The 14,732-nt window shown below is 35.8% G+C and overlaps 1 protein-coding gene across 2 annotated transcripts; it reads right to left on the minus strand.

Annotated features, from left to right (window-relative positions):
* Positions 1 to 10,304, minus strand: LOC18427651 (uncharacterized). 2 transcript variants are annotated; one of them, XM_006836700.4, is made up of 4 exons: positions 10,026 to 10,304; positions 9,381 to 9,430; positions 694 to 775; positions 1 to 274 (listed from the first exon to the last, which is right to left on the minus strand). In XM_006836700.4, exons 1-4 carry the CDS (start codon positions 10,255 to 10,257, stop codon positions 228 to 230), a joined length of 411 nt encoding a protein of 136 aa, XP_006836763.1. In that variant the 5' UTR covers positions 10,258 to 10,304; the 3' UTR covers positions 1 to 227. The 2 variants fall into 2 exon arrangements, with proteins under 2 accessions (XP_006836763.1, XP_020518874.1); XM_020663215.2 differs by having other exon boundaries at positions 1 to 338.
* Positions 10,305 to 14,732: the final 4,428 nt, after the last annotated feature.

The following is a 14,732-nucleotide window of genomic DNA, read 5'->3' on the forward strand; positions in this document are numbered from 1 at the left end:
TGAACATAATGCAATGACACAACTTTATTTACAAAATATATTTATAAGTATTCATACAATGAGATATAAGTAAACATACAACAAGGTATGAGCAGACGAATATTTCTCATACTCCTACAAAGACATTGTCCATCGAATATGTATATTTCAAAGAACAACTCAGTAATCATGACCTTTGAATTTTATGGACAGTGAATCACCTCAAAATTAACTATAAATAGCATAATTTAACCCGAAAAAAACCTTTTCCATGATTGCCAAGGAAAAAATCCACCTGCAAGCAACAATCAACCATAGGAATAGCAGAGAAAGTCTAGAACCCAACTGGAAAAAGGACACTGAAAAAAGGCCAGGAAAGGGGTAAATCAGAAAAAATTTATAAAATAGTAAGGGTCCCTATGCTCTAAAAAGTATGTCTAGGGGAATGGTATGGTCATAGGGTTATGACAGTCCCGTCAATGGGTTGGATGGTGATAATGGTAGAGTAATCCGTACACTTCGAATAAATAACACTTGGTGTGACACATTCCCCAACCATCACCATTTAAACGAATGATATGATAGTGATGGCCCCATACAATAAACCAAACCGTTCGATAAATGGGTATAAAAAGAGACCTTGTAAAGAAAATTGTTCCAAAATGTAGGCTTATGAGAGGACATTTATGATCTTAGTTTGTAAAACCGACTTACCACAACCAGGGCAGCGAGAGTAATCTTTATCTCTTAAAACAAGTCCTGAGCCTCCACAGACATCGCACCTCTTTTGGGCAATCTGGAGTTCACAAGATAAAAAAATATTTAAAGAAGAAAAAAATCCATGTTAAAGGACCTATCATCTGATCAGGCAAACTCAAGAAATAGAAATTAAACAAGGCACGTTACAATAGTCAAACCTTCATGCAACATATAAAATGTTCAAGAAATGCCGCTAATTCTTATCCACCATTTGACAAGAAATCAACGCAAAAATTGTGATAAAATTAGGTGAGAAAGGCGGAACATGTAGAATAGAAAACATTTGTCGACCCTAATAGGAAGTTTGTTATACAAAATGAAATAAAAAATAAAAAAAAGGTTCTACCTGCCACCAAGTTTGGAAGGCCAGTTCAACAGAAGATAATCAAAAAATTTAATAAAGAAAAGAATGCTAAACTGTTATGAGCTTATTTGGTTCAGATATGGATATGTTGAAATATGCAATTTTGTCTTTCCGTAATAAGTTTACCACAACATAGAATGGCGTGATTGATCTAGAGCTCAACCAACTGACAATTACCTGCATGGCGCAAGACTAAGAGGAAGGAAGGAGTTTGCTAAATGTTGAGTGTTTGGAGTGCCTAGGAAAGACCACAAAACATACCAATTGGTAGGAGGTCAGCTAAGCATGTTTAGAAGTTCTTGAGGAAATTAGGCACTGTGTTGCTTTGAACTCCAGGCCCAAACATTAAAAGAGGGAAACAGTTCATATAAGGTGCCAACCTTATACTGTAAAAGTAAGGTGCACTTAAAAATCCAATGGAGAAGATTGTTTTGATGCTAGGAAACCTTTCAATCACTCATCACAATCTCGAGATTCATGGATGTGAAAAGGATTTCAAGTCTTAAAAAAAGCTCATAATTAACACTAAAAAAAGCTCATAATTAACACATTATTTGAACAATCCATTTTCAAGATTTTTAAGTGTTTATAGATTTATGTAATCGTCACAAATGTCATAATTAGGGATGGCAATAGATTTTCATGCCATTGAAAGGTTTTTCAGCACCAAAACTACATCTTTCGGAATAGTTTTGAGGTGTGTCATAGTTCAATAGTATAAGGCTGACAGTTTATACAAACCTCACCCCAAAAAGGATGGTATAGGTAAAGTACATCTGATGGAACTTCAGACATTTTGTAGAGTCAGATGGAGTTCAAAGGATAAAATATGAAAGTAAAGCTGGGAGAAAAGTGAAAGTAGATCTTGAGAGGAATCTCTATATCAAGCATAAAATCAAAACCATGGCCTGAATTATGGAATATAATGTATTATTAAACATGCTAGTCAGCATATCTGAAGGTACAATGAGTATCTAAATAAGTAAGGGTGCGGTTTCTAAAAGGTTGCAACCTCAAACAATCCAATTAAAGTGCACTTTAAAATTTTATCATAACATGTAATTTTGTTGTAAAAAATTCTTAGTATTATCTTAAAAATCTATTTTCATACCCTAATTAGAAAATTTTAAATTCCAAAAATGGTTAAAATCAGGTAGATCTATAAATATATGAAAATCTTGAAAATGGACAGTCTAGATAATGTGTTGCAAAATGCATTATTTCTGAGATTCAAAATCTTTTTTTTTTTCATATTCATAGATCTCGATGTTGAGATGATTGATTAGAGGGCTTTTTCAACATTAAAACAACATTTTCGATGAATTTTTGAGGTGCATCTGTGATTCTACATTTTAAGGTTGCAACCTTATATAAACTTTTCCCAATAAGTAATGATACAACAATATTTTTCTTTGATGGATAACTGAAATTTTATTAAAATAGAAGGAAAGTACTTAAAGAAGTGGCAATGTAGAATTCCAGGCTGTAAATTCAAAAATTTATTTCTTTTCTTCTGTTAATTGCTGAAATGTCTACTTACAAGTGCCACAAATACAATAAAATAGACCTACTACAATCTAGGATCTTAATAACTTACTACCAAAATAAACTATATTCAAACTGAATACAAACATAACAATTTAGGAAATAAATAAACATGAACAACAGTAAATAAAACTTAAATAAATATAGGAAGATTTACTGACTTTAGACTACGGTTACCCCCTTGGAGCTTATCACACCCCACATCTAATCACCTGTCTAATGACGCACTTGATCCCTGAAAAACAATTGCAGTTTCGCTAAGACCCTAAGGGCATTCCATAAGTGACAATTACGGTTTCGCTAAGAACCTAGGGGCATTCCATAAGTGGCACCTCCCTAATTTATTAAAAAAGAGGGCTCTGTGTGCTCCCATCCTTGACTCTCATTTGAGGTGCATGCCACTCCATCATTTATGGGGCTGGCATACCCACTACTAGAAAGAAGAGAGAGAGATGAGAGAGGTTAGATTAGGCCTGTAAGCCTTAGGGAGTCCCAGTCAGATTAGGAGTTCAGCATTATTTAAGATTATTAGGTAATTTGTGAGGTGAGAGACAAGATTAATATGAACCATTTATCTCCAAGATTAGCCATCATGATCTAGAGTGAATATTTAGGAACCTTATCCCTTGAGATTTGACCTATATCCACTTCTACATTTTGTCTCAGTATAATCTATCTTCTAGAACATTCTAGAGGAATCCAAAATATTCCAGATTTTCTATTCTCTCACATAGGGATAATCAGGAAATAAAATAATGATCAAAATCTAGATCCACTTAAATCTCTCACGAAATATTTTAAAAAATATTTTAAACTAATGCATTTTGTCTTTTGAAAATTAGGCACCCTAAGGTCTCCATAGAAATGGGAAACCTTGGGCGTCCCACTATGCAGGCGGCATGGCCCACGTGGGCCCCACATCCCACACCATGTGGGCTTCATGTGGGGCTAGGCCACCCCCACCCCGCCCAATGTGGGTCCCAACAATTTAAAAAGCCCTTAATAATTTTAAAATTCCAGAAATACCCTTTATAGGGCTTCTTTAAGCAAATAAAAACATTTTAAAATTTTGAAAATATCCAAAATTCATCGTAACACAATTTTAGTTGAAAATAATATATCTAGAGTTCCACAGAAATTTAAAACACATAAAAATATAACTTAGAAGCCAATAGGTTCCTAACAAGTCAATATGAAGGCACTCGACTTGTGTCAGGATCCATGATTCACAATTGTCTTCTCATACCAACCCAATAAGACCCATGACCCACAGTCAAGTACAGGGGCTCATGATTGGCCCGTCAAAGTTAGCCAATAAACAACGGAACTATGGTCCCAGTATGTAGATTATACGTTCTCCCCCTAAGAGCAAGTCAAATGCACATATCACTATAGTGCAAGGGAACGCTCACTCTATGCACATGTCTATGTATCCCTCTATATAGGGTTGCTTCCCAAAATGCAGCCATCTTTATACATGTCGTGCGGAAGTTTTGTTAAAAATTTTGGCCCCTCACTCTCACAGGCCCTTCCTCCACACACAACTTAGGCCATAGACCGCGCATGTAGGCGGCGTGGCCCATGTAGGCCCCACATCCCACACCATGTGGGCTTCATGTGGGGCTAGCCCACCCCCCCAACGTGGGTCCCAATAATTTTAAAATATTTTCAAAAAGCCCTTAATAATTTTAAAATTCCAGAATACCCTTTACAGGGCTTCTTTAAACAAATAAGAACATTTTAAAATTTTGAAAATATCCAAAATTCATAGTAACACAATTTTAGTTGAAAGTAATATAGCTAGAGTTCCACAGAAATTTAAAACACATAGAAGTATAACTTAGAAGATAATAGGTTCCTAACAAGTGAATATGAAGGCACTCGACCTGTGTTAGGATCCATGATTCACAACCCAATGAGACCCATGACCCAATTGTCTTCTCATACCAACCCAATGAGACCCATGACCCACAGTCAAGTATGATTGGCCCGTCAAAGTTAGCCAATAAACAGCAGATCTATGGTTCCAGTATGTAGATTATAGGTTCTACCCCTAAGAGCAAGTCAATCGCGCACATCACTATAGTGCAAGGGAACGCTCTCTCTATGCACATGTCTATGTATCCCTCTATATAGGGTTGCTTCCCAGAATGAAGCCATCTTTATACATGTCGTGCAGAAGTTTTGTTAAAAATCTTGGCCCTCACTCTCACAGGCCCTTCCTCCACACACAAGAGTCCACACTGCTCTCTTGGCTTACAAACAAAACTCCTGAGTATCTTGCGACCTCAACAAGGGATGACCCACAATAAACCATCAATGGTAGTGCCACATGCCTCTGGATAAGAGTTTTGGATACGACTTAGGCCATAGACCGCCCTACACTAGGTTAGTCACCACAGTACACTCGCAACTAAATTGCACAAATCACTATAAATATATTTATTTACAAGCTCTCTAGGACTTTAAAGGCAACAAACCCCAACAAATACAATTGACGACCACAAAACTAGCCCCTAAAGAAGAGGAAATACTTTGATTCAAATAGAATGGAGAGATAGTTGACAGCCACTAAACCAGACATGAGTAGCAGAAGTAGAAGAGGAGGAAGAAGAAGAATAAGATTGTAAGAAATTGTAGTGAGGTTGCCAAGATGATGTCTGAAACCCAAATATAGTGTCACATTCAAACTACATTGTGACAAAGCCTCAACTCCTACCCTTTATTGGCAAAAATATCCACCTCATGAATAGGCCCCCTAAGAAACATGTAAAAAGAGATCTCTCTTCCCATAGAAATGTCAAAAAAAATCTCCATAAATAGAGATGGTAGGCTCCAGGAGGCCAGTCCCTCCTTCTGAGCCTGAAATTCGACCACAGAAGTGCTGCCAACAGAGCTCTCTTCTCTGACTCGATAACCCAATTGTCCCTGCAAAGGCATCTCGAAAGATACCCCGCACACCTGCCAAAACCATATGGGTGTTAACAAGCCAGGCCAGCTAGCTGGTTTGACTCCTCATGGTAAACCAAGCTTGAGCTGATATTTTTGTGTTTGACAACCCAAGCCACACCGAGCATGCTAGCTTGTTTATTAAACAAGCCAAGCTCAAGTTAAGATGACCTCAGTTTGGGCTAGTTTAATGAAAAACATTATATAATAAATCTTATTATATTATATTGACCTCAAAATAAAAAAGAAACTCAATTGAAGACACTATATTATATAACATGGATATTTTATCATACAATGCCATGTATGCTGGGCTCGTGCCCCACTTGTTTATGGCTTGACTTGACTTGTTTATGGGCTTGTTTAAGTCAGCAAACCAAGCCAAGCTCAAACTTACCTTCCCTTAATGAAGTAAAGACCAAGCTGGGAAGTTCAAGCTTGAGTCAAGCTCAGGCCAAGTTAAAGCTGGACCTCCACCCGCAAAAGCAGAGCTTGAACGTGCCCAAGCTTGGCATTTGTCAGCTCACCCATCCGGAGTTTCCCTAGTGGAACCACCAAAATTCAGCTTTAACTTTCTACAACTAGGGGAGGACTACCCCAGAGCTGGTTTGGGATTTGAGAACTTGGAGCCGCTAACCTCTTACAAAGTCCATGGCCATGTAAACCCTAAATTCAAGCAGAGTCAAAGCCAAGTGATGGCTGTATCCCCGATTCTTTCCTAGAGAGTTTAGAAACACATGCTTCTACTCCAAAAAGCACCACTATTTCTTTCTCTCCATTTGCCCCATTCAATGGCAAGATTACACAGATTCCTCAAGTGATGACGCCTCAATATACTGGGAGCATTTTTGCTTCTGGTGGTAATTCTCGTATGATAAGATAATATATATAAACAATATGAAATATGGTATATCTTTGATTGCAAGTTAAAGGGGCAATATCAAATGTGAGAAGCATCTTATCTAGGACACCTATAACCTGTACAACATAATGTGATGCATTAATTACTGAATACGATACGTATCAATAGTCTAAGTGAAACTTGATATCCTTTCATTAAGCAATTATCAGATTTCCTATAAAATTGTAGGTGGTCACTTCTATAACATCAAGAGTTTTTGAAGTGATTAAGATTATATTTCAGAAATATCCACATTTTTTGAGCTAGAAATGTCAATTTTTATGTATAATAATTTTGTGTGCCAGAAATGACCACATTTCTAACAAATTGGAGGCAACCACTTCCATAATAATTTGCTCTTTAATTTCAAATCCAGACAAGAAGAGATCGCAAGCCCCACCGAAAACAAAAATTGTGTTAAAATTAATGTAATTTGTAGAAGCTTCAATTTCAAGCCAGGAATCCTATTCAAGATCATTATATGAACATGCAATCATCCATAACAAATCCAAGAAAGGGTTGAATAGCAGGCACAAAATTGCGAGAAGCTAGTTACCTTTCAATATACAGTTAAGCTAAACATAACTGAATACTTATAAGTGGTGATTTCACAAAGCAAAAGGAAAAAAAAATTAGGTGCTAATAAAAATATCAAATAGCCCCGTACATCACTGTGTAATGCTCGCTAAAATGGAAAAAATATTCACAATGCCCCAGGCCTAATGCCCACAACAAGGGGAAAAATAATCCAAATGACCCCAAGCATTGCTGTGAAATAACATGTTAGGCAATTTGCTATGCCTTTGACTTTGTTGAACATGGACACACCTATAACAGTAAACAAGTCCAAAAGCATTCACTAACTCTTCAAGCGTGATTGCATATCTTAAAATGCCCACCTAAAGCTGCTCAATCACCTTTGTAACATTGTACGATGCAGGCAATCAACATCCACTTAATTCCTATAATTTTACATATAGCTTCTCTCTTCTCTCCCTTTCTCTCTAACTCTGCTTCTGTTGATGACTATTATTATTTTGTAGGAAAGAAGAGAGAAGCATTTTTACGTAAACTTAAAAAAGACCAGGGGCAATCTAGATACAAAAATACTGCACAAAAGAACATCAGTTACCTTAAATGCAGGTAATACACATCATGAACATAGAGGCTTGCACATTTGGTCATCTTGTAACAATTTTCTTTCGAAGTAGCATCACATTAATCTATGGTAATTTTGTATGATTAGCATAAGCCAGCATGTCGGTTTGGTGAAAGAAATGATTCGAGGGGCGATTTCTAGTTCCATGGAAAAAATTGAAGGTTCGAGAAGATCGAGCTCAGCAAAACATATAAATTTCATATATCAACATGGATACAGCCTATTATGGTCCATCACCTGATTCGGCCTGAATGAGAATGTTTCAACCAATCCTAGAAAAATGGGCCATGTTTTGGCCCTAATGAAGAACCCCACTTGCCTCAATGTTCCTTCTAATCGAAACTCTTTTGGCCAACTCATTCCAAATGGAAACAAGTCTAACAAATTCTATAGTAACCAATGATACATGGATAACAGTATGGTTGTTGGTGCCCAACACATATCTAGGGTGTCTAGAACTTTGACAAAAAATATCATACTGCAAGACACATATGTACATGTATCATGTAAATACAATTATGCGTATATGGTATATAACATAAGAGAGATTCTCCCATCCACATGATGTAGATGGTGGGAAGTTGCACAGACACCTTTCCCACGATTTTGATTGAACCACACCACATCTAACAGTCAAAATATAATTTTTTATTTTTATTTTTTACTTAAAAATCATTTTAACCTGAAATTTAAGGTGTGAATTCTTTTTTATAAGTCACGGGAAATAAAAATAATAAAAAATTATTTTCAATAAAATAATTGACCAAAATACCTCCAAAAGTTTAGGGGTATTTTGATCAATATATTTCATTTAAAATATTACTTTATGTTAATTTGGTGTGCCATGTAAAAAAATACACATCCCAAATTTCAGCAAAAAATAATTTTAAAATTTAAGATAAAAATTTAAAAAATAAAATTTATTTTTAACCGTTAGATGCTGCATGGTTCGATATAAATTGTTGAAGGGTACTTGTGCACCCTTCAAGGGTCCACAGAATGTGGACACTTTACCATACAAAAACATTAGTTCTATTCCTCTCGCATCGGCAAGCTTGGGGTGCAGTGGTAGAGAGGTGCTGAGTTTGAGCTCTACAAGGAGCTTTTTATTACATTATTTTTGCAAACCAAGTGTCTAGAAGTGTCAATACATGGCACTAGCCCTCAAGTGGAGTGTCAGAGTGACCAAGTGTCTTGACGTGTCAACACGTGGCACCAGCCCTCAAGCGAAGTGTCGGGGCAACGTTGATAAAAACTAGCCTCTTAGTGATCATCTTGGTTCACCAAGTATATTGACATATCGACGTGACACCAGCCCTCAAGTGGAGTGTTGGGGTGACAATGGTAGTAGCTAGCCTCCTAAGTTATCATCTTAAGTAAAAAGGAAAACAAGGAGAAAACTCTTAGAATATTAAAAGTGAATCACTAGCAACTAGAAACAAGAACAAATGTTAGGACACTCGAACAATATCGAATGCTAAACATTTGAAAACATATAACATATGAAAGAAGCATCGTCCCTTTGTGCGGAGAAAAGAAAATATGGAACTGCAACACTATTTGTACACAATACTTGGTCAAAAGAGTACAATATCCGGAAAAAATTAAAACCTTCAACGATATACATTTAAAGTTGTAAAAAAGAAACAATGAAGCAAGAAAAGTTTTTCAAAACGATACCAAATAATGATATTTCCACAAGAACCATGAGATGAGCAACTTACAATGCGCTTACTAAACTCAATACCGGCAACAACAAAAGGGATGACGCCAGCTGAAATATTTACCAAAATAATGCACGATCGAGTTAATTTAGTTAACAGCAACAATAAAGGAATATCATAATACTAAAATAAAACAAAACCCCAGCCACAACTAAGAAGACCAAGTGAAAATATGCTGTCAAGAAAAGATAATTAGGATATTATTCAGCTTGAAGGAAATTTGATTGTTTTAATATGAAAATATCCCTCAATTGGGAACTATTTGAATAAAGCCACCATAAAAACAACTATTAAAAAAGCAAGAGAATTTGCTAAAATCATTTCCACAGCCATAAAACTATTTCTCAACCCTGACTAACGAAATTAATAAATGAGAGCAAGCTTGGCTAATAACATTTATCAAATTTAGCAAAATTAAACGCAACATAGAAAGAAATCACTCTGTATATATGATTCCAATTCAATAAACAATGCTTCATCGATTTGAAGATGTTTCTTCAAGTCAAATTATAGCCACAAATTGAACAACTCTAATGAATCAATGCATTATAAAATCAATCCAACAGCTTCAGAAAATCCCTTAACAAACTGAAAGCATAAAAAACTACAACAGGAAAAATGAAATAATAAAACCAAAAATCTAACCTAAAGTGCCAGTAAGTATCTGCCACGTGATCTCTGAACGAACAGGATCGAACTCAGCCGCTAAGGCCTTAACGTAGGTTGAATTCCTACCGTTATTAGACAGAAAAGCTGAACCATTTCTTCTGAGTGTAAGAAAACTGGAGCAAGTTAAGCTCTTCCTCCATTGCAGATGAGAATTTCTCAGGCCTTGTGTTGAAACAAGAACTGGAGATGAAGAAAGGACGCAATCCATTTCAAAGAAAGGCAGTTTCAGATGAAATTTTGGGTCTCCAAATCCCTTAAAATTTGTAGAATAAGAGACGCACAAGAAAAATGGTGAATTGGCATTTTTTTGGCAAAATTGCTATTTACACCCAAACCAGAGGCGAATAATGCCATTAATTTTGATGGAATTGCTATGTCCACCCAAAATATTGGTGGAATGCCAAAAAAAAGAGGAATATGATTAATAGATAAGTGGCGCCACTTCAATCACATAGCGGGTAATCCACCATACAAATTTCGAAATTTCGCGCATTTAACATTGGGTGAGGTTTATATAGAGTGCCCTCCCCATCCCAAGTGAGGCGGGCTTCGTGATGTACATGTCTATCAAGCCTTATGAATCTATTATCATCGTTAGTTATGAATTAAAAGGGAAAATTGCTTAAAACCCTCAAATGTATGGACATTTATGTTGGGTTTATGTGGCTTTTAAAGTCTTTATGAATATTTTTATTATAGTGAAACATAAATTTAGTGGAGTGTGGTCCCTCAAAGATCATACTAAACGAATGATATTTACTTATATCGGACTGTACTTATCGATCTATGTCAGTCGATTGGAAAACCGAAAATACCTAAGCATAAAGAATTAACCGAGTAAGGTTTTGGGTTAATCTTTGACGAGGTCGGAGTTTATACCTAGATGAATGAGCCAAAGGACTGTGTGACCCTTGTATGTAATGAGAGGCCTACTGAGACAGGGGCCAAAACTTCATCCATGTTCCATCACACGGCATGTATATTGATAGATCGTTCGAAAAAACCATATATCTACATTTGGGTGAAGTGTATGCATGTGCGAGAGATACCCCTATAGGCCATAAAGTTGTGGTCGCATCAGGTCGTAGTGACCTTGACTAGTCTCTAAAGGAGGACCTATAATCTACATACTGGGATTGTGACCCGTTGATTCATCAACCTGACTTTGGTGACCCGTTAATAAGCCCTTGCTTGGACTGTGGGTCATGAAAAACACTAGGTCGATTCGATAAAGCTAGTGCGGTCTGTAGTCCACAGTTGGAGGTGGAGTACCCCATATTTACATATTGAATTCCTAAAACCATATGAATCATTTTCTCATCATATTAATTTAATTGTGTTCATTTTATTATTGAAATGATTTTAGTTTTATTATTTGAATTTTTATGTATCTCTCAATATTTTATTTATGATTTTTGGACTTATAAAAATGCAGTTATAGATTTTACAAAGTTGTAAAATTCAAATATTTATTAATTCGTTTTATTTTAAAACTTTTTATAAAATTTCATAGGGGCGCAAAGTGCACATGGACCCACCATGTGCCATGTAGGTGGGGACCCACATGTGTCACAAAATGGTAGCACGCCCCACCTTTTGGATTCTTTGTTTGCTTTATGTTCAAGTCTTTAAGTTGAGGTAAGTTTGATTTGTAGCATGTGGTCAAATCTTGAAAGGAAAATATTAACCATGGCTTTATTTGTTTTAAAGCAAGTTTGCTTTAAAATGATATGGTCAATTTGAATAGATATTAAATATTGACCTTATCTTATTTATATTTGATAGTATTTATTTACTTGATAATATTTGACATATCCTTATGGAATATGTGACATGGATCATGCAATTTTATGGAATACATGATATTTATTTTATTTAAATATATTGATGGGAAAAATGGTTTATGGATAGGAGGATAATAGTTCAAACACCTTCTCATAAAAGAAGCAAACTATAGGAAAATCCTAAACCTAAATATTCACTATAAATAGGGGGCTCTCCCCCCATTTTTACACAACCTTTCACTCTCTCTCCCATAAGCCACTCTCTCTCTTCTTCTCTCTCTCCTAGAGGGGTAGCCCCACTCTCTCTCCTCCATATTTCTCTCCCTAATTTTCCCTCTCCAAAACTATAGGTAGTACTCTCTCTCCTCTCTAGACCTACAAAGAAACTAAGTGTTGGAAAATTAAAAATTAGAGGGAAGCCAAAGTTAATTTTGGGGGTTAAGGTTTAATAGAGATTTTAAGGGTGGTTACATAGTTTGGCCAAAATCAGCTATCCCGATTCGAGATTGAAGCTAGACTACATATCCCACGTCATTGGATGTGGTGACTCGGTGTGTGGTGTAAAAAGCCCGGTTGAGGTAATCTCCGGCATCTTTTCTTTTATTTTATATTCACAAACACGGTATTAGGTTGTATGAATGACATCTTGAGATTTATTTTATTGATATGTTATTTTTTTTTGGAATTTCTACTGTTTGTAATAAGACCATCTGTGAGTGGTCTTGTTGCCAAAATTATAAAGGGTGATTATTATTAAAAAAAAAAAAATTGTATTTCCCCAGCGAAAGATCACATAGGTCTTTCTTTCACTTTACCCAGCCTAACTTTTCTTAATATATTTTTCCTTAAAACCAACTTTTTTAAGCTAATACCCCCAATACAAAAAGTTCATTTTTGTTTGACGAAAATACCAATCCCGGACATACCAAATCATTTTCGAATCCTAATAAAAAAAAATGTCGAACCGCACTTGTATAACGCCGGACAGCTCACTTCAAAACGCTGGATTGCCCATTCAAAATGTCATACCGCCACTTTAAAATGTCGAACTACCCCTTCAAAATGCCTTACCACAATTTCAAAATGTCGGACTGCCCATTTCTCCAATCCCCGGACCGTCACAATGAAACGCCGGACCACCCATTCCAGCAAAATAATCGTCAAACCACCTCTTTTAAACACCCTACCGCCCTCTCCAACGAAATAATTTGTTATATAGGGGTATTTTCGTTAAAAAAAAAGTGAACTTTTTGATTTGGGTATTAAAAGTTGGTTTTGGGGAAAAATATGTTAGAAAAATTGGACTAGGGGTAAAGTGCCTAGAAAGTCCATATTTAAGGGTTTTAAGCAATTTTCTCAAATTTCAAAATATTTTAAACTATAGTTTGAGTAGACTTGTAAAATTTTGAAATTCTTGAAAATAGATAGTCTAGATAACTTGTAACAAGATGAGCTAGCTTTATAGCTTGAAATTCTTTTTTTCTTCATATCAATACATCTCGGGGTCGAGATGATCAATTGGAGGGTCTTCCAATGCCTCGACGCTATTTTCTAGAGAATTTTGAGATACACTTTACTTAAATAGTATAAGGTTAATGCCTTTATATGGACTTTTTCCTTTAATATTTGCCCCTATCATAAATTAGTAAAAAATTTAAATAAGGCTGCAACCTTAAAATGTAGAATTAAAGATCCACCTAAAAAATCCATTATAAAAAGTTGTTTGGATGTTGGAAAACACTCTAATTGATCATCTCAACATCGAGATGTATGAATATAAAAATATAAATAAAGATTTCGAGTCCTCCAAAATAGTGTATCTTGCAGCACATTATCTGGCCTGACCATTTCCTAGATTTCATGTGTTTATAGATTTACTTGATTTTAACCATTTTTTAAGTTTAAAATTTTATAATTAGAGATGAAAATAGATTTTTAAGCCTAATAATTTTTTATATCAATATTATATTTATGATAGAATTTAGAGATGAGCCTTAATTAGATTGTTTAAGGTTGCAACCTTATACAAACCACGCCCAATAGATTAATCTAAAATAATATCTCGTTGGTTTTCGGGGGACGGATGATTTGCATGTGTAAAACTTTGGAATCACTCGACTCCCTTCATAGGTTTTCTTATGTATTAGTTTTTTATCTTGGGAGATTCAGGCCTATCAAAATCATAATCATTGATCCAAATTAGCCCAGTAGGCAATGGAGTCAATCGTCTGGGTGTTAAAACGTTAGTGTAGTGTTTTAAAAATCATATTTAGCCCAGCCCAATTAATGGGGAAAAGGCTATGATGAAAAGGCTATGATGATGATATTGAATATTATTTTATACTAATATATATTGGGTTGGGTTGGGCCGACCCGACCTAACCCAACTTGATTCGATCAAAGTTGGATCCAAACCTAAGCCTAACCTAAGTCAGGTCAAAGTCAAATAGACCCAGACCTGACCCATTAGGTTCATTATCAAGGCCTAGACCTAAACCCTATTGGGTCCACGAGTCGACCGGACACTTCTCCCGCCTCTACTCCTAGAGTTTGAATTCCCACTATTTTTAATTATTTATTTCTTTTTGTTATGTGTTACTAGACCTGGAAGGCTAGCCAGGGATTAAAACCCCCATATTAGGTGGTTGATTCAATTAGGGCCGATCCAAATCAACCGTTCCAATCCTTCTTTCGGTACGTTCAACAACTTTAATCCAGACAAATAAAAAATAAATCTTACCCGGAGCTTGGATTGACATCCTCCTCCATTTTTAAAACTTAAAACTGAATTCGCTTGTGCCAATTGCTGATTCAAATCGACCAGTGGGTGACTCGACCGTCTTATTGATTTTCATTTTATGAAACACCGCGCGTCATGAATTGATACCGAAGCACGAAG

Source organism: Amborella trichopoda, chromosome 10 (genome assembly GCF_054954075.1).
Source record: "Amborella trichopoda isolate Santa Cruz 75 chromosome 10, AtrichopodaSantaCruz75HAP2 v2.0, whole genome shotgun sequence".
Lineage (NCBI taxonomy): Eukaryota > Viridiplantae > Streptophyta > Magnoliopsida > Amborellales > Amborellaceae > Amborella > Amborella trichopoda.

Excerpts from the sequence above, each read along its gene's own strand:
- LOC18427651 (XM_020663215.2), bottom strand. The coding sequence starts at position 10,257 with ATGGATTGCGTCCTTTCTTCATCTCCAGTTCTTGTTTCAACACAAGGC. Across the intron at positions 776-9,380 it reads TTGAGTTTAGTAAGCGCATT|ATTGCCCAAAAGAGGTGCGA; the intron begins GTAAGTTGCTCA and ends TGTGAACTCCAG. Across the intron at positions 339-693 it reads CTCTCGCTGCCCTGGTTGTG|TGTCCTTTTTCCAGTTGGGT; the intron begins GTAAGTCGGTTT and ends GCCTTTTTTCAG.